This window comes from Equus quagga, chromosome 7 (genome assembly GCF_021613505.1).
Source record: "Equus quagga isolate Etosha38 chromosome 7, UCLA_HA_Equagga_1.0, whole genome shotgun sequence".
Taxonomy (NCBI): domain Eukaryota; kingdom Metazoa; phylum Chordata; class Mammalia; order Perissodactyla; family Equidae; genus Equus; species Equus quagga.
This window is the reverse complement of record NC_060273.1, coordinates 22227271-22239814: the sequence shown is the minus strand read 5'-3', so window position 1 is coordinate 22239814 and position 12544 is coordinate 22227271. Positions and strand designations below refer to the sequence as shown.

Sequence of the window (12544 nt, the reverse complement as noted above, 5' to 3'; positions counted from 1 at the left end):
GCCCAGCACTGATTGTATGGTGAGGGAGGCAAGGTATACCTCAGTGATAGGAAAACAGGCCTTGCTGGAAATACACTGGAGTTTCAGCTCGCACTGGGGCCAGATTCTAAGTCAGTCTCTAAGTCCCTAATTTACCCTTGAAGGTCCCTTAAATCACCCATAAAATACAGTATGAATAGGACAGTGTGATATCTGATGAGGTTCAACACAGCCTGTTTTTCTCCAGCACTGGAGCAACTGGCTTATCTTTTTTTTTTTTTTTGAAAGATTTTTTATTTTATTCCTTTTTCTCCCCAAAGACCCCCGGTACATAGTTGTATATTCTTCGTTGTGGGTCCTTCTAGTTGTGGCACGTGGGATGCTGCCTCAGCGTGGTTTGATGAGCAGTGCCATGTCCGCGCCCAGGATTCGAACCAACGAAACACTGGGCCGCCTGCAGCAGAGCTGGTGAACTTAACCACTCGACCACGGGGCCAGCCCCACAACTGGCTTATCTTTGGTTGCATACCAGATATAGTAATTGATTTGTTTAAGGACTCCTTGTATAAGAAAAATCTGTCTTTAAACAGCAAATCACACTCAGCATGGTGTGATGCTATTTACCAAATCTCCCCCTTCTGGGCCCACAACCAGTCTATTTCTCAACCTCCCTTGCACAGAGGCGTGGCAATCTGAGTTCTAGCCAATGGAATGTGAGCAGAAGTAGTGTGTGCCAATCCCCTGCCACCCCATTAAAACCAGCCTCGTGCAACCTCCACGCGCACCTCTTCTGCCTGCATGACACAAGCAAGCAGGGCGCTCTCGGAAGCCATGGGTTGAAAACGGTGAAACCTGAAGATGGGAGGAGGCCGAGTCCCTGACTCTCTGCTTCGGGAGAGCTACCTCCCAGTCAGGAGCACCGGATAAGGACTGAACGTGAGTTCGACACAAACTATCATGTTGGAGCCACTATACGTCTTGAGGTTTGTTACAGCAGTTAGGGTTACTTGGACTAATCACAGTGTGAGAGCCTGGAAGAGATTCAAGACCACCGGAAGGAATAGTAGATTCATGGCGCCTGTCCTGTGCCCTCTCTGAGGCAGAGCCATTGAATGGAATAAGCAAATGGAACGTGCATGGTGCTTCTTCATTCAGTGTGAAAGCATATAGGTGACTCCCAGAAAGTTATTACTGCACACAAGCAATGGAGTAAGGTCCACTAGAGATGCTATAACAAAATACCAGCAGACTGGATGGCTTATGAACAACAGAAATTCCTCTCACAGTTCTGGAGGCTGGAAGCCCAAGATCAAGGCACTGGCATGGTCAAGTCCCGCTGAGGGCCCTCTTCCTAGTTGCCAGCCAGCACCTTCTCACTATGTCCTCACATGGCGGAAGGGGCGAGAGCTCTCTTGGGCCTCTTTTAGAAGGGCACTGATCCCACTCGTGATGGCTCATGACCTAATCCCCTCCTAAAGGCCCCACCTCCAAATATTGTCACATTGGGCATTAGGTTTCAGCATAGGAATTTTGAGGGCACATAAACATTCTGACCACAGCAACACATAACACGACTCCACTGTGTCTCCTAGATCAATCATAGTGACTCCAGGACCCAATTCAGCCTGGTCTTTCCCCACCCCTCCTCCAGGAGGTCACAGGACCACTCTGCAGTTTCCTCCTGGGCTCAGTTCAGCCACGGGACATGAGACCAAAGGCACCAGGCTAACCTCCAGGCCTCAACAGGGGAGGAGCTTGGAGTCTTGGGAGCCGGTCACTCAGGCCTCAGGCACACATTCCACTTGAGTGGAAGATGCTCACCCCTCCTCTCCACCTCTCCTTCTTTCTCAGATCACAGAGAGCTGGATGTACATAAGTTAGAGACTCCTGTCACTGTAAATGGTCAGGGCCAAGGAGCCAGTCAGGGCTGTGGGGCTTGAGCAAGTGCTCAGAGGACTCATCATCGGCTGGAGGGGAGAGGTGACAGGAAGAGCTCCAGGGCAGGAGCTGGGAGGGTACCTCATTGGTCTCCCACCCAGAGCAAGCAGCCAGGCACGGGAATACCTGCAGAGTGGGAGGGCAGCTTCTTCAAGTCCAACTCTGTCCCTCCTGCTGCCCTGCCCTTCAACGTTCACCCTACAAGTGCCCCCAAAGAGTGCCCAGGTGATTTACTGCAGGATCATTCAGGTGGCAGGACCTGGTTAAACAAATAAATAGTGGAATAAGGAACCCGCTGACGTGGACCACCGTGTACGGTAAATGTCAAGGGTGCAGGCTCTGGAGCCAAGCCAGCCAGCTTAGGCTCCTCTCAGGACCTCGACTTCCTCTCTGGAAAATGGGCACAATAGGACTGTCGTGTTGTGTAGCACATGGTATAGAGTGATTGTGAGGTGAAATGAGGTAATGGACACAAAAACCGCTTGCAACAGCAGGAGCAGAACACCACACAGAACATGGAGAAAACGAAATTTAAAATATGGGACGATATACACGTAGACACGAAGAATTGAAACAGACACATAAGCAGTGAGTAGCACTGGTCGCCCCTTGGGAGAACTGAGAGCTTAAGGTGGCAGACTTCATCATCCTTTTGTAATGTATGCAATTTAATTTTTTTACTGTCTTTTACCCATTATTTTGAAATATCCTTCAGTAGCTTTGTGCGGCCCTCCGGATAAAGTCCAAATGCCCTACTGGGCTCCTCAGGCTGCCCCAGCTGGCTTCCGCCTCAACTCTCACCGATTCTCCAGCCCCCAACCCCCAGCACTCAGTGTTCCAGCCAAACTGACCTGTTTCCATTTCCGCAACTGCCCAGGGTGCTCTCCGGCCTCCCTGTTCCCTCAGCTGAGAATCCAATTCTCTCCTCTGCGTTAACCCTTCCCACCCCAATCCCTACCAGCTTTCTACTTGATACCCACCCCCTCACCAGCACCTAAGTAGAGTGTTTCAGCGCTTTCTCCTCCCATCCTCCACCAAGCCCCTCCCTAACTGCATGATTGGCTCCCCCTTCACTGGTCTGACCTTCAAGAGGGCTGGAAAGCTGGTTGCCTAGTTCCCACCAAATCCCCTGGGCCTAGGACAGGAGTTGAGGCTCAACACACATGCGATAGTTTTCAGCTCCCCCAGACGTGGAGTGGGCCTCTTGACTAAGCTATTATGTGAGTAAAATGAGCAACATCTGCAAAGAAGGCCCAGCACAGGATCTGGCATATGGTAGGCTCAATAGTTTTAAAAAGAAAGCTGGTGCCAGACACCAGAGAAAGCTTAGACAGTAGGGGTAGCTGCTAGGAACAGATGCCCACAACAATGTCTACTATGTGGTAGGTGCCCAAAAGACATTCAAGAAGGAACAGCGATCCTCAGCATTATCAGGGAGAAGAATCAGTCACCTGGAGTTTATGAAAATTGCAGACTTGTGGGCCTATCCCTAGAGATTCTGACTCTGAAGGTTTGGTACTGGGTCCAAGAAGCTGAATTTTTAAGAACTATCCCACCAGTGGTCTAAGGACCTCACTCGGAGAAACCAGCTCATCTATTCGTGAATATTTATTAAGCAGGTACGATATGCCAGGTTAAGGTTAATCTTCGTTGTAGGCATAGAGAAGGAACAAGAAGTCTATAGCTGTGGAGTTTACATTCTAGTGGGGGTAGAAAATATCAGGCATACAAATAAATGTGGCCAGTGAGAGTTGTAAAGAAAATAAAGCAGGTGGGCAGAGGACATAGCATGAGCTTGGGTGACAGGGAGGGCCTCTCTGAGGTCAGTGTGGAATGACAGGAAGGAGCCAGCCAGTAAACAACTGGGGGAAAAGCATCCAGATGGATCTTCCTTTTTCCCCAAGCTCCCCTCAACCCAGGCCCTGATCCAAGAGTATCTCAAAGGACGGTGAAGGATAGTGAAGAGCCCTCCCTCCGTCTCAGGCCTTTATTATTGAGGTTTTCAGACCCAGGATAGACCAGACAGAGGAGACTCAATGGGGAAGGATCTAGAAGGTCCCTTTTCTCCAGGCCATGGTACCTGCAGGCTTTTTCTGGCCAGGGGCAGAGGCCTGACTCCCTGCCTTTTGGGAAACCTGGCCCCTACTCCATCTCATTCACTCAAATGTCCCTAAAGTCTCAGGCCAAGCCAGACCCCAGGGCTGAGCCAGCGGGTGTGACAATGCCCAGTCCGCAGTCAGGCCTCTTCACGCTCCAGGAGCACTGTCCCTATGGGCGGGGCCCTGTGAGCATCCTTCCTGATTTGACGTCCAGATGCTTAGGGATCAAAGGAGCAGGGACTGGTCCTCAGGATTACGGAGAGGATAACATCTCCAAAGAGGCTGACCCCCTTCCCAGCAGGTTGGACAACACATTAGGAATACATGAGCCTGGGAGCTCCTAGGAGAGAGGGGAGCCACGTGGCACAGTGAGACTCCCATGGCAGGTAGGCAGCCAGGGGCAAGGGGTTCCAGGGTCACTTCTTCTTGGCACGGTCTGCTGCATCCAAGGCAGCCATGTTGCGGGCGGCTGTGATCAGGTGGATGACACTGATGACGGACTTGAGCAAGGCGATGGGGGCAGTGATCCAGAGGCCCATTCGGAAAAGACCCACGGAGCCAACTGTGGGAAGGGAACAAAGGCGATACAGACAAAATGGGATACAAGCGAGGGAGGGGCCCAGGAGTTGGTGGCCTTCCCTCCCTGGGCAGACCAGAACCCCCTCCCATCCTCCCACCTGGGCCCTCATCTCCTACCTAAAGGTCCCTCAGAGAAATTGAACAGGTAGAGGAGGCAGTAGAAGAGCTCATTTCCAGCACACAGGATAAACAGGGCAGGCTGCACAAACCGCAAAGAGGCTGCTTCAGCAAGAGGGTGGGGCAGCCCCCCACCGCCCCGCCCAAGTAAGGGACAGGGGCCGGCACCCTCTGACAGTGGGCAGCAGGGAGGAACTATACTGGGGAAATAGGGGTGCAGGGGGTAGGGGAGTAGGGTGAGGGTGGAAGGAAAGAACAATTTCAGCAGATTACTTCTCTCTTTAAAAATCCTTTCTGAGGCTGCCACTGCTCCCAGAATGAAGTCCACGCTCCTAGTCAGGGCCTAAGGCCTTTTGAGAGCCGGCTCTAAGACCTCTCTGGATTCTCTCTCCGTCCCTCCCTTCCCTGCTCCAGCTACTGTTCCTCCTCCCTGGGTGCACCTGGGCCCCATGCCCACTGGCTGCCTGGAGCAATTTACACAGGCCCTCCCCACCAATTCTACCCTCCATGCCTCAGCTTACAGGCCTCTTTCCCTGGGTTGGCTGTCCTGCCTTGGTGTTTGTGCCCAAGGATGCCCTTGGTGTTTGGGACCAAGGTTCAGCCTAGGACTTGGCCTAAGCTGAGTAAATAAGGGAGGGGCAGGAAATGCTCACTCTGGAGGTGTAGTAGATGCGGAGCACTGGATTTCCAGACAGGTCGATCATCTTGTGACTTTCACTGCCTCGGGCCACAGAACTTGGGGAGAAAACAGGAGGAATCCATGAGTGTTCATTACCACTAATGCCCATCTAATCCTCATATCAACCCCCACCAGCTGTCTACTGTACAGAGGCGCCAAGGCACAGCTGAGGACCACTGTCTTGCCCAAAGCCACTCAATTACCTAGCTGGGAACAGAGTCAGGATTCAAATGCCAACATTCAAAAGCCCCCACGCCCCTTTCTAAGAGCTGTTATCTATCTGGAATCCTCAAATACCCAGTCAGAAGAATTTAGAGATTGCTTAATTCCACTGTAAACAGGACTAAAACTGATTCAGAGAGGATTTGCCCAGCATCCTTCAACAAAGCAGAGCTAAAAAGGAGACATCCCAAGAAGCCTGAAGCCATTCCAGACACCCTCCCATACAGTCTCACCCCTCCCCACTGTTGTGTCATCGTCACTGGTCAACACCCCCAAAATCGCAGACCTGTGGAGGTGCAGCCAGTGGCTGGCCACATCCAAGCTCATGCTGAGCTGGAAGAGAAGGGTGGCCCGAGGGTACAGTAAGGCCAGGTTGACCAGCAGACACATGGTGGAGCAGCGGTCTGTCAGCATGTCCAGCATGGCCCCAAACCGGGTCCCTGAAAAATGAGGACTATTAGGTGGGAAGAGGCTATTAGGAGCCAGCAGATCTACGCCAGGGGCCTTATTTGGTAGTTCACTCTAATGCAGAGCCTAAAAGAACTGAAAATGTCCACCATCCATGCCTGGGGAGGAAAGCAGGCTGCTAGCCGTAGGGTGTGAGGTCAGTGGGCAAGGGTCACCATGACATGAAATGGGGATAAATGTGAGTGTGGAGAGAGCAAAACTCATCAATCCCAGAACCAAAGGTCCAGGTCTCAAGACAGGGAGACTTGAAGTCTTAGGGGAAGTCCTGGAGGTGGGTCTGGAGAACAGATTAAAAAGCTCGTCAACCCTCCAGAAGCCGTCCGAATGCCTTCTCTATCCTCCCTCCAAACACGCCTTCTGTAATCCCTATTGCTTGTGCCTGGCATACAGTAGACGCCCAGTACACCTGCTGGTTTTTATTCAGAGAAGCCTCCAGCACTGCCACTGCCATGTCCAGTCTTGCTAGCCCACACTCCTCAGTATCAGTGAGTTCTTCTCAACAGCTAGCTTAAATCCCTTCTGCTACAAAACCAAGCCATTCTCCTCTGCTTTCTACAGAGAAGGGAATAACGGAGGCCTCCGATTCCCGAGTACCCGCCCACCCTGAGGTCCTGAGGAGGCAGGAAAACGGGCAGAGGGCTGCTGGGCCCAAAGGCTGGCTGGGAGGAGGTATGTGTCACCTTGATTAAGGGCTCGAGCAGCGTGTCCATCGAAAGCGTCCAAAAGTCCGCTGAGCAGGTAGAAGGAGGAGGCCGTTAGGGGGCAGCAGGGCATGAAGTAGAAAGAAATGATGGCGAAGACAATCCGGGCATAACCTTGGGATGGGACGGGGAGAAGACAGACAGGGCGAGATCAGGGAGCCTGCCCACCGCCCCTCGCCCTCCCGTTCGGCCTGGAGCCGCGGGCAGCACTCACCGATGAGGTTAGGCACAAACAGGAAGATATTTTCGCCTGGCATCGCGGCGGCCCCCTTGCCGCCCCTGGCAGAATCTGGAAGCGCCAGCTCCGTCCCTGCCCCAATGTGCGGCCTCACCCTCCGGCCCGGCGCATCCGCCGCGCCGACTGCGCGCAAGCCCCCGCTGCCCCCGCCCGGCCCCAGATGTTAAAGCTCGCTGCCCGCCGGAGCATGGGCCGACCCAGATGTGCGCGGGGCGCAGGGGGCGCGCACACTCGCCCTTCTTATGGGCAGACCCTCGCCTCTGCTCGCCCCGCAGGCGCTCCTGCCTCCAGCTGCGGCCCCTGCTGTTCCAGCTGTGCTCGGCTTCCGGAAACCTACTCTTCCGCGTTCATACTTGCAAAGTCAGAGAAAGGGAAAAAAGGCTTAAAAAAATGGCTGCGGCCCCTTTAAGACCTGCGAGCTTCCTTTTCCTTTTCCTCCCTCCGCCCCTTTCCATCGGCTCGTACCAAAGCACAGACGGAGGAGAGGGGGCAAAGAACCGTCGAGGCCGAGCAAAGGAGGGACTGAAAAGGAGAGGTCAAAACAGAAGGAGGCTAGATGCATAGCTCTACTTTCCTTTCTGCGGAGGAAATGACTTCCTGGAGACAAAGGGAAGAGGAAAAGATTCCGCCCTCCCAAGTCTTTGCAGCCCCAAGAGGCAGGGTTATTTAGTACAGTCCACATCCCCCCCCACCCCTCTCTTCGGCCTCCTGTGCTCTCGCAGGCTCCAGGCTACGAGGTGCCGGCTAGAGAGGCTGGAGGATGGCCTAGGGTGAAGTTGCTTGACGCGTGCCCCTAGTGGTAGGAGGATTAGGTCCCAGACTCCACCCTACCTGGTCCTCCCAAGTTTCTCAAGCTTCTGGCGCTGGGGTCACCGCCCCCAAGGAGGGACCTGAGGGCGGTGGAGGAGAGGTAGGAGGAGCGAACGCGACGTGCTGGGAAAATGCCCCTCCCCCGCCCCCGCCCCCGGTTCTGGAATCCCTAATATCCTGGCAACGGGGCTTCGGAACCTCCGCAGACACCAAAGTCTTTATAGCAAAGGGTAGCTCTGCCGCCCCGGGTCCCCGTCTTTCCACCCTTCCTCCCCAACTCCAGCTCCCCGTCCCCCGCGACCAACTGAGGTTCCTTGGACCTCCTCGTCTTCCCTCCTGCCGAGTAGCCCAAGATTTCAACCCGTTTACCAGGTCGGGGGCGGCAAGTTGGCTGCCTTGTCTTGGGAAGGGCCTTGGGTGGGAAGCAGCAAAGAGTCATCCCCAGGGCAAAGGGGCGAAATCGGGGCGGGGATTGTGGGAGTTCCGCCCACTCCCTCCTCTAGGAATACACAGGGCAATGATTTTTTTTTTTCAGAGAGAAAACTGAGACAGCAGGATGGTTCATCCAAAGGCCTCGTTTAAATCTGGGCCTGGGGAATGGTGGTGGGACGGGTTTGGGGGAAGTGAGCTGGTTTCTCCACCTAACATAGGCTCCAACTGTTCCCAGGGGAATGGCATGCACTCCTACCAGGAATGAGGAGAACAAAGGCAGCGGGCTGTCCCAAGCTGCAACCTCCTTGGGTGGAGGTCCGGTGAGCATTGGAGGGAAATTCTAGAGGTGGTGGTGAAATAAAGTGGACAGCTCCTAGGCTGAGGGCACTGAGACCTAGCCTCAACTCTGAGCCCATAGCCCCCAGCTCGAGGCCCGGAGGCCCCCAAAGTCTGCACCCGACTTCCAGGGCCTTCTAGGCCAAACCTCAAGGCACAGCCCTCCACTGGTAGACTCCTTAGACCCAGAGCCCCCAGCCTGGGAGCCCCTAAACCCAGGACTCCCATGTAGGAACTCCCAGGCTGAGCCCCTCTGACTTTCCCTTTCCTAAAAGGTTTCATTATCCCGCTCTGAGGAACTCCTGACCCGGATCAGCACAGAACTCACTAATGAGGCCTTGTTTATCGCTGGCTACCACATGAACCCTGTACCCACCAAAGGAAAACAGACACAAGACCGGGGGACTCAGATATCCAACCACGGTGACCCCCCACGCCAGGACCACTGTGTCCGGAGACCCTCCGTTAGCCCCACTTCCAGCCCCTCACCCCCTCCCAACCACAGCCGACCTCTCCAGGAATTTGCGCCCATCTCCCCCATCTCACAGCCAGCCCCAGGACTGTGCAGTGTGCCCCCACAACCCCCACCCAGTACCCACTCCCTGCTGGCCAGGAATCCCTCAGCCCCTTCCTCGTTAGCCACATCTCTTTCTAGCTGTGGAGATAGTAATTTCTCTACCTGGGGCCTCTATTTCCAGTGTTCTTCACCAAGACCCGAGGCACTGATACCCGGTGAATGAGGCTTCAAGGGAGATGCCCTTTGTCCTGGGAGAAAGATGAGGAGCCTGTAGGGGAGGGAACAAGGGTTTGACAATATCCCAGTGGGGGTGGGGGGGGGGGGTTTTAAACCATGTCTTCCTATTCTGTTCTGCTCTGACCCTCGAATTCAGAGTTCTCAGCCCTCTCCTTTCTCTTTCACCATCTCTAGCTCTGACAGAAACCGAACCCGTACCAAGGCACACCTCCTGCCATCCCCTTGTGACAAGGTATGTACTGGGTCCATGGATGGCAAGGCCGTTCAGTATTAAGCAAATGTTTAGAGTTCACACGAAATGCCAGCCCCTGTTTTAGGAGCTTGGGGCACAGAAATGAATGATATAGTCTCCGCCCTTGAAGAGTTCGCAGTTTAGTGTTGGGCCAGTCAAGTAAATGGCCAATTACAATATAATATGAATGAGTGCCTGTAATAGAAATGGGAAACAGCGAGAAGACCACTTATCCCAGCCTCAGTTGAGACAGGAAGGAAAGGAATCATGGAGCTTCCTGAAGGAGGTGACACCTAAAGAAAGAATTTTCCAGGAAAAAACTGGTAGGGGTATTCCAAAGGCACAGAGGTGAGTTTCAATAGACTGAGTGTGTATGTGTGTGTGTTCTCAGGGCAGGGGAGAGGGTAGGACCAGGAACAGTTTAACTGCTGGAGTATGCAGGCATGGTAGCCAGGGATTAACCAAGAGACCTTATGTGTGCCTCATAGACGCTTTCCTGTAGGTGAGCAGTCATTGAAGAGTTTTGAGCAAGGGAGTTTGGAATTTTCCATCAGTCACTCTGGTGATCAAAGGGGAGAGTTAATGGGAAAGGGAAGAGACTAGAGGCAGGGAGGCCAGTTAGGAATTATTCCAAGAGACTAAGCTGGAGATGATTACGTCTTGAATTGTCGCAGTAGTAATAGAGATGAGAGGAGGGGCAGATATGAGAAATAGAGACCAAGAAGACTGAGTTTGGCAATTGATCAAAAATGGTACAGGAATAAAAGAAGGAATTAGATGACTCCTGGGTTTCTGACTTGGGTCACTTAGTCTGATGATGTCATGCTTCTGTTCAGAACTCTGCGATAGTTCCCCATTTCTGAGTAAAAGCCGAAGTCTTTCAGTGGCTTACATGGGCTGATATGATCACTTTCCTCCCCGACGCCATTGGCCCTCTGATCTCATTGTCTAGAACTGCTCCCCTTGTTTCCCCCGCTCTCAGCCATGCCAGCCTTCTCATTCTTCCTGGAGCATGGCAAGCACACTCCCGCCTGTGGACAGATTGGGTTTGAGGTGCCCATGTGAACTCCAGGTGGAAATAGCCTGTAGACAGTTAGAAATACAGCTCGAAAACTCACTGTCCCGGTCTGGGCTGGTAATAGAGATCTGATCTAGGAGGGAGTGGGCACTTGAAGGATGTGTGATTGCCCTGTGGGGGTTTATGCAGAGTGAAAAAAAAGAGGGCACTGAGGAGGGAGCCCTGGAGAACCTCTCCACATAAGGGGTTGGCAGAGGAGGTGAGAGGGGTCCATGAGGGAGGCAGAGAAGGAACTGACAGTCAGCAAATTTTGGGGGGGGGGTCTATTATGTGCCAGGTCCACCAGGCCTTGGGGATGGTCATTTCTCTGACTGGGGCTGCTACTTCAAATGTCATGACCATGACCCCAGGCAAATTCAGCTGAAAAGAAGCCACTGTTCTTATCAAGGAGCTGACTTTCTATTGCCTTTTGGACATTTGATTTCTTCCAGTTGGGCTTTGGTGTTGGAAGCAACTTGAAGTAGCAGAAAAGCCCTGGGCCTTAATAGCTAATCTGCTATTAACTTGATAGTTAGCCCTATGCAAGTTTCTTCCCTTCTTCCCATGTCAAATGGGAGCCTTGGACAAGATGCCCTGTGAGGGCCCTACCTAACCATAGTGGTTTCCCTCTCCTTCCCAAATGGCACTTGTTTGAGAATTTCGTCCTGAGCTAATACCTTCCCCTCATCTACCTGCCAGCCCCCCTGGTCCCAAGAGACTTTTCCATCCTCATCCTCAAGAAAGAACATGGAAGCCTACAGATCTTTGAATTGTCTCTTGAATTGTTGAATGGGGGAATGTGTGAATGGATGGTGGGGGTAAATGGGCGAATGGATGTGTATAGATAAAGTCACTAAACCTTTATTAAACACTTACTATGCACCAGCCCTGCTCTAGGGGCTGGAATTTAGAAGTGAGCAAAATAGAGTCCCTGCTTTCAAGAAGTTTAAATAGTGGGTGAGTGATTAAATGGAAGAGAGTTGAGTGGGTGGGAGGATGAATGAGGGATAGATGGACGAGTGGAAAGATGGATGGGGACTGATGGGTAGATGTGTGGATAGATAAATGCATGCATGGATGGAAGGAGAATGGGGGGTGGATGGAGAGACAGATGAATGGATAGATGGAGGATAGAAGGAAAATGGTGGGTGGACGGATAGATTGGGAATGGTGGATGGATAAATAGATGGGTGGGGGATAGGGGTTGGATGGGTAGGTGAAGGATGGAAGGATAAAAACTCATGAGCCTTGGATCTAAAGAGTCAAAAGGCTCTTATTCTTTTCTAGGGAACTCTGCCTAGCAGCTTGACATCTGGAAGATGATCTCAACCCTGTCTGGTGCTTCTCTGGGCCTCTCATGCTTTCCTCCATCTGTCTCTCTAGAACATGCCTCAAAGCTCCTCTTTCACAACTTATTGAACACTTTGGTTTGACGGGGACTCCTGGTCATGAGCACCATCACCTCTGAAGCCTCCGAAGTGTTCTGGAACCATCACTCCGCTCTCAGCTGGCAAGGACACCACCAGAAATCCAAGGCTTTAATAAAGAGGCAGAGATCCCTTCCTCCTCCCAACCCAGGCAGTGCTCTGGTGTGGCTTCTCTGGGGTGCAGATGGGGGGGGGGGAATGCCCCCCACCTTTTTTTGTCAGATGTGTGGGCATATTATTCAAATGGCATATTCCATATTATTGGAATGGTATATTATTGGAATGGTTTTAATTCAGGCAGTTTTCAACCTGCTATCTGTCACCCTGTTGGCAGAGATGAGCTCATGGATCCATACCGTCTCCTAGCCAAACTCTAGCATCTTAAGGTATAGGTTTGTGGCATCTGAGAGGGTCTACTTTTGCTTCTGAGGAGCCACCAGTGTCACTGCTGAGGTCTCCCCTCCGAGCTTTGGGAC

At 52.6% G+C, this 12544-nt stretch overlaps 2 protein-coding genes across 15 annotated transcripts; one reads left to right on the top strand and one right to left on the bottom strand.

The window, feature by feature from the left end:
- Window positions 1–3507: 3507 nt before the first annotated feature.
- Window positions 3508–7365, bottom strand: CDIPT (CDP-diacylglycerol--inositol 3-phosphatidyltransferase). The gene is made up of 6 exons (XM_046668182.1): window positions 6997–7365; window positions 6762–6896; window positions 5900–6053; window positions 5366–5447; window positions 4713–4794; window positions 3508–4578 (listed from the first exon to the last, which is right to left on the bottom strand). Exons 1-6 carry the CDS (start codon window positions 7037–7039, stop codon window positions 4433–4435), a joined length of 642 nt encoding a protein of 213 aa, XP_046524138.1. The 5' UTR covers window positions 7040–7365; the 3' UTR covers window positions 3508–4432.
- LOC124242831 (putative protein T-ENOL) lies at window positions 6076–12278 on the top strand. 14 transcript variants are annotated; one of them, XR_006889519.1, is made up of 6 exons: window positions 7946–8060; window positions 8498–8582; window positions 8874–9021; window positions 9297–9385; window positions 9527–9584; window positions 12025–12278. XR_006889519.1 is itself a non-coding variant. In XM_046668188.1 (6 exons), the coding sequence occupies exons 2-6, from the start codon at window positions 8502–8504 to the stop codon at window positions 12058–12060; spliced, it is 357 nt and encodes a 118-aa protein (XP_046524144.1). In that variant the 5' UTR covers window positions 7946–8060; window positions 8498–8501; the 3' UTR covers window positions 12061–12278. The 14 variants fall into 14 exon arrangements, 7 of the variants coding, with proteins under 7 accessions (XP_046524141.1, XP_046524142.1, XP_046524144.1 ...); XR_006889518.1 differs by having other exon boundaries at window positions 11929–12278; XM_046668188.1 differs by having other exon boundaries at window positions 9297–9330.
- Window positions 12279–12544: the final 266 nt, after the last annotated feature.

Coding starts and splice junctions, on each gene's coding strand:
- CDIPT (XM_046668182.1), bottom strand. CDS start 7,039: ATGCCAGGCGAAAATATCTTCCTGTTTGTGCCTAACCTCATCG. Junction 5,448..5,899: donor CACTGGCTGCACCTCCACAG/GTCTGCGATTTT, acceptor TTTCTCCCCAAG/TTCTGTGGCCCGAGGCAGTG. Junction 4,579..4,712: donor TTTCTCTGAGGGACCTTTAG/GTAGGAGATGAG, acceptor CCCTTCCCACAG/TTGGCTCCGTGGGTCTTTTC.
- LOC124242831 (XM_046668185.1), top strand. CDS start 8,502: ATGGCATGCACTCCTACCAGGAATGAGGAGAACAAAGGCAGCGGGCTG. Junction 8,583..8,873: donor CCTCCTTGGGTGGAGGTCCG/GTGAGCATTGGA, acceptor CTTTCCTAAAAG/GTTTCATTATCCCGCTCTGA. Junction 9,022..9,526: donor GACTCAGATATCCAACCACG/GTGACCCCCCAC, acceptor CACCATCTCTAG/CTCTGACAGAAACCGAACCC.